At 38.7% G+C, this 6,362-nt stretch overlaps 1 protein-coding gene across 1 annotated transcript; it reads right to left on the reverse strand.

Moving 5' to 3' along the window:
* Positions 1-753: 753 nt before the first annotated feature.
* On the reverse strand, positions 754-5,526 carry LOC145902878 (b(0,+)-type amino acid transporter 1-like). Its single transcript, XM_082990968.1, has 7 exons — positions 5,376-5,526; positions 4,926-5,278; positions 4,614-4,787; positions 1,809-1,956; positions 1,570-1,757; positions 1,063-1,269; positions 754-996 (listed from the first exon to the last, which is right to left on the reverse strand). Exons 1-7 carry the CDS (start codon positions 5,524-5,526, stop codon positions 754-756), a joined length of 1,464 nt encoding a protein of 487 aa, XP_082847094.1.
* Between the last annotated feature and the right edge of the window lie 836 nt (positions 5,527-6,362).

Consider the following 6,362-nt stretch of genomic DNA (forward strand, 5'->3'; position numbering starts at 1 on the left):
CCCATATTGACGCAACCACAAATAGATTATGGTTGCCAAAGGCGACGAATATGGATAAAATCATGAGTGTGCATGTAATATTAATACTGATATCACACGTGACAAACGCTGTTGGGTATTAAAAGTCCCCGAAGTCTAAACGACAGGCAGAAACTTGTCCACTGAAACAAACATGCATTTATGGTCTCATCAAAATCTTCCTAGCGTTGTTCTCCTAGTACGTTTTTGTACTTAAGCAACGAAAGTTTTTTCCGATCCACGTAGCGACATATATTTTCGCAGACATAAACTAGTTAAGTTTTTGGCGAACGATTTCATCGTTATTGGAAGTTCATTCGCGATATGCGGTATTTCGGCAATGTACTGCGGTAAGGCTGATTTAGAAAATTAAATCGGAATAAAAACCTTTCCAATGTTACACGGCATTGAACCCATTTGGCAAAATCATCGGTAAAGTTTGCTTACCAGCCATGAATATACACTTAAATTACAAAATGCAATAAGTTTCAAACATTAGAAACAATTGTATTTATTTTCCCGAGAAAACAAAACCAACAAATGAACTTCAGAAAAAGCACTTTTGCGACAAATGTAATGCACAACTGAAACGAGGACGGATGTCCGGGTGAGATTTCTTGTGTAAGCAATGACAAAGATATATGTACATTTTAACATATAAGCAATAAAAATATTCTTTTGCGACATATAGTACTCATACAACTGTAGGTCATACGAACAGTTGTTGTCACCAATTTATTTCACGATTTTCGGGTTGAAGTCGGTCGGTGCGACTTGAAACAACTTCTGACTGAACATGGTCATTTTATCAACAAACGAAAATTTTCTCTTCGGGCGGACAAACACAAAATACACCAGAAATGATGAACCAATGTAAAATAGAGAATAGAAATAAGAAATACTTGGCTTGCTGATAATTGGTGACAATAGAAACACGATGCTAAACAGAATTACCAGGACTGGAGCAAACGTTGGTACCTGAAAAATGGTAACTTGTTATATGCATAATTTGTAACTTTTAAGGTTGAATAAAAGCTTTCTTACTCTGTAGGGCCTTGAAATGTTTGGATGCTTTCTCCGCAGTATTAACACAGCGCCAGCATTTAAACCCAGACACAGCCATTCTAAAATTCCAACTGCTTCAATAGCTGTGTCAAAATTAGCAATCAAAACAAGAATAAATGCTCCCGATGAATTTAACACTATCGCAGGTGCTGGTGTGTAGTTGAGGATGTGAGCCATTGAAAATATCTGTAAAGAAATACTGCAGTGATGACTTACTCGTGAAATAAATGTGATTACAATTTCTGTGAATAAATGTGAAGAGTTTATGCTGCTATATATTTAGTTTATTTGCAGCAACTTCAAACGAAATCATACAATTGGTCTGCTAGGAAGGCGTGAAAGTATCAAGTTTGTCAAGTTGGTTTCTCCCATAACTATTTAACTGTTTTGCAAATTTGTTTATGTAAGTTGTACAACAAGAAAAACATTCTTGAGCTATAGATTTAATCTGTTTTTTTGGGATCTGTTAAAGTAGGTTACTCATACCTGAGGAAGTTGGTTCCTGCGGGCGGAAGCAAACACGGGACGCGAGTATATCAAGACTTCTGCATTCAAGGAACCAGCTATGCAAAGGCAAACCAATGATGGAACAAGCCATGACATTGAGCCGAACAACCGAGAAGCGAACAACCCTGCAACTGCTTTCGATTCCATTATTTCCTCAACTGTAAGAACTGTGGGGAAAAGTGAATAAGATTTAACAAGTAATTCCTGACGCAACTTACCGCTTAAAAATCCAATGTTGACGAGCAGATAAGTAAGAGTAACCAAAGCAAGAGTTCCAATTGTTGTCAACGGAACAACCTTTGAAGGGTTTCGGACTTCTTCAATGATATAAGCCACTGCGTTCCACCCAGTGAAAGGCCAAATTACCTGCAAATAAATGTATCATATTTATGGCATATGGGTAATGCCCGTTGACTATTACTAGACTTTTAAACTTTTACTTTTTTGACAATAAAAAATCCATGTGTTACGTTGCAATTGTCAGCATTTTTAACACAAAGGAACTTTGTGATTTAGTAACTTGTGATTTACGTACAAAATACATATATCGTATGACTTTGATTATGAAAGCCATCTATTATGAAAGCCAGCTAATAAACTGCAACTCAGTGCAAAACTGAATATACAGACTGCAGCGGGTCAAACTATAGCAGGGAGGGCCGATTACAACTCAAACCAGTCCCACTCACGTGACAATAATTAGCGTGTGAAAATGTGCGGGGCAGAAACGTTATCGTTTGTTGTCTTTGGAAATTAGGTTTGGAAATTATCCCCATACTTAGAGTCAATTTATTAGCTTTTGGTTTCACATTGAATGTTGTGATATGTGCTTACTTGATAAAAAGCAACGACGAAGTTTCCCCAGTTCATTGTTTCTATTGGTTTGGCATCGAACGCTGTTTTGAAGTTGTGAATTCCAACAGGATTCCCTTTAATCAGCATCACAATTCCAGCAACTACAATTGCCGCCAAGACAGCAAACTTTGTGCACGTGCATATTACCTCCAACTGAAACCCCAAAATGATTCAAAAACAAAATTTTATTTCCACGCTTGTCTAAAAGTCAAATGGCCGACAATAGCTAAACCACAAACAGTAAGACGTAGCACAAAAAAAAAACTTCCAAACAAAAATGCAAATCCTTACCTTCAGAGCACCCCTTGTAGAATGACAGTGAAAGTAAACAAGAAGGGACAAAAATGATAGAGCCAACAAGGTAATGGTAGGACTTGGCGTCGAGCAGACGTCGGTAAAAATATCAACTGCATATCGTGCAAGTGACAAAAGCTTTACTGCAGTTCCGAAAGGTGCAACTGCGTTTATCCAGATGAGAAGAAAACCGAACGAAGGGCCGTATGTGAGATTGAAGTATGTAAAATTGCCTCCGGATTCGCCGATGGTTGTTGCCAGTTCGCACATACAAAGTGCGGAAAGAGATCCAATGATCCCGCCACATACCCAAACAATTAGGCTGAGGCCCACGCTTCCATTGGATGATTCTGTAACGCAATCCGCTTTACAATGTTGCACTTCTTTACTTTATATATATTCGGTAATTTGGTGAAAGAAACAAAAATTTAGAGCATATTAGTTTACTTAAGATTCCACCAGGTGAGATGAAGATTCCTGACCCAATGATGATTCCGCAAAGAACTGAAATACCTCTCCACACTCCTACGGTTTCTTTTAAACGGAACATTTCTCTGCCCTTAATTTCTTTTGGACTCTCATCATTGGCAAGCGACATAATTTTTCGAAAAATCTTAACAAGGTACGTTGAAAAGTTGTCAGACGACAGACTGCGAATTAAAAGCGTACTGAAGTTTAAAACCATGTATCCAACCTTTAACTCATTACTAGGTATACCTATAAGTTTGCCTACATGCTCTGCATTAAGTGAGAAACAAAAATATCGCAATTAATACACAAATAGTTGTCGCAATTAGGCCTACATACACAAATAGTTGCTATTTCATACAGTCCCACTTCCTTCATGCGAGATATATACCTGTTTCTTAAATTAATGATAAATCTTTATATTAGGTTATTAAAAACTTGCTTTTGACTCTTCCTACAGTTATAACGTTTAACAACCATGCCGCAGACAGAAATATTGTCAGCAACCCTTCAGACGCGTGGGAAATGGCATATTGTCAACAGACTCCTGCAACTGTAACATGAGCTTCGTTTTAATTGCAGACACGACATTTCCTATGGAAACATCTATTGTTCGATAAACCTGTTTCCGTTCGGCTTGCCTCAGCAAAATTGTTTTTAGATACCAAGCTTAACATGAACGGTAATGGAATAGTGATGAGTATAACAAAGGCTGAAATGTCCACATGACAAATACGTATAAACCTTGTACAAGCAAGGACCTGCGCAGTGGGGCGATCCTGCCTATCATGCCAATGCATGAAATATCACTGCGTTATTTGATACGGTGGTAGAGATCCCCTACTTATATGTGAAGGTTGCCTGGCAAGTTGTGCGCTTGCGCACCAGTGTACCTTGGCCACAATATACCCCGTTATACCATTGAGCTCCTGTAGCTCATTTGGTAGAGCGTTGGGCCTGGTTAGTCCAAGGTCGTGAGTTCAAACATCACCGGTAGCTTTCTTTGCCAAATGCAAGCTTTTAATAATGGTGAAAAACGGCATAGATAATTGTGTTCAGGCTTGACACATCCCAAAATGTTCACGTCGAACAAAACAAAACAATTTTTCACTAAATTTCAATTAACAACTAACAAATCTTTAAAACTGCAAACATTTATCAACAACTCGTTCTGACAAAACGACGGAACTAAATATACAGACTGCAGCGGGTCAAACTACAGCAGGGAGGGCCGATTACAACTCAAACCAGTCCCACTCACGTGACAATAATTAGCGTGTGAAAATGTGCGGGGCAGAAACGTTATCGTTTGTTGTCTTTGGAAATTAGGTTTGGAAATTATCCCCATACTTAGAGTCAATTTATTAGCTTTTGGTTTCACATTGAATATTGTGATATGTGCTTACTTGATAAAAAGCAACGACGAAGTTTCCCCAGTTCATTGTTTCTATTGGTTTGGCATCGAACGCTGTTTTGAAGTTGTGAATTCCAACAGGATTCCCTTTAATCAGCATCACAATTCCAGCAACTACAATTGCCGCCAAGACAGCAAACTTTGTGCACGTGCATATTACCTCCAACTGAAACCCCAAAATGATTCAAAAACAAAATTTTATTTCCACGCTTGTCTAAAAGTCAAATGGCCGACAATAGCTAAACCACAAACAGTAAGACGTAGCACAAAAAAAAAACTTCCAAACAAAAATGCAAATCCTTACCTTCAGAGCACCCCTTGTAGAATGACAGTGAAAGTAAACAAGAAGGGACAAAAATGATAGAGCCAACAAGGTAATGGCTGGACTTGGCGTCGAGCAGACGTCGGTAAAAATATCAACTGCATATCGTGCAAGTGACAAAAGCTTTACTGCAGTTCCGAAAGGTGCAACTGCGTTTATCCAGATGAGAAGAAAACCGAACGAAGGGCCGTATGTGAGATTGAAGTATGTAAAATTGCCTCCGGATTCGCCGATGGTTGTTGCCAGTTCGCACATACAAAGTGCGGAAAGAGATCCAATGATCCCGCCACATACCCAAACAATTAGGCTGAGGCCCACGCTTCCATTGGATGATTCTGTAACGCAATCCGCTTTACAATGTTGCACTTCTTTACTTTATATATATTCGGTAATTTGGTGAAAGAAACAAAAATTTAGAGCATATTAGTTTACTTAAGATTCCACCAGGTGAGATGAAGATTCCTGACCCAATGATGATTCCGCAAAGAACTGAAATACCTCTCCACACTCCTACGGTTTCTTTTAAACGGAACATTTCTCTGCCCTTAATTTCTTTTGGACTCTCATCATCGGCAAGCGACATAATTTTTCGAAAAATCTTAACAAGGTACGTTAAAAAGTTGTCAGACGACAGACTGCGAATTAAAAGCGTACTAAAGTTTAAAACCATGTATCAAACCTTTAACCCATTACTAGGTATACCTATAAGTTTGCCTACATGCTCTGCATTAAGTGAGAAACAACAATATCGCAATTAATACACAAATAGTTGTAACTGTAACATGAGCTTCGTTTTAATTGCAGACACGACATTTCCAAGGGAAACATCTATTGTTCGATAAACCTGTTTCCGTTCGGCTTGCCTCAGCAAAATTGTTTTTAGATACCAAGCTTAACATGAACGGTAATGGAATAGTGATGAGTATAACAAAGGCTGAAATGTCCACATGACAAATACGGACCTGCGCAGTGGGGCGATCCTGCCTATCATGTCAATGCAAGAAATATCACTGCGTTATTTGATACGGTGGTAGAGATCCCCTACTTATATGTGAAGGTTGCCTGGCAAGTTGTGCGCTTGCGCACCAGTGTACCTTGGCCACAATATACCCCGTTATACCACTGAGCTCCTGTAGCTCATTTGGTAGAGCGTTGGGCCTGGTTAGTCCAAGGTCGTGAGTTCAAACATCACCGGTAGCTTTCTTTGCCAAATGCAAACTTTTAATAATGGTGAAAAACGGCATAGATAATTGTGTTGAGGCTTGACACATCCCAAAATGTTCACGTCGGACAAAACAAAACAATTTTTCACTAAATTTTAATCAACAATTAACAAATCTTTAAAACTGCAAACATTTATCAACAACTCGTTCTGACAAAACGTCGTAAGGTTGGTTGTTTTTTTATATTTCAACGTCA

The sequence above is a fragment of the Ascidia mentula genome, chromosome 5 (assembly GCF_947561715.1).
Source record: "Ascidia mentula chromosome 5, kaAscMent1.1, whole genome shotgun sequence".
Classification (NCBI taxonomy): Eukaryota; Metazoa; Chordata; class Ascidiacea; order Phlebobranchia; family Ascidiidae; genus Ascidia; species Ascidia mentula.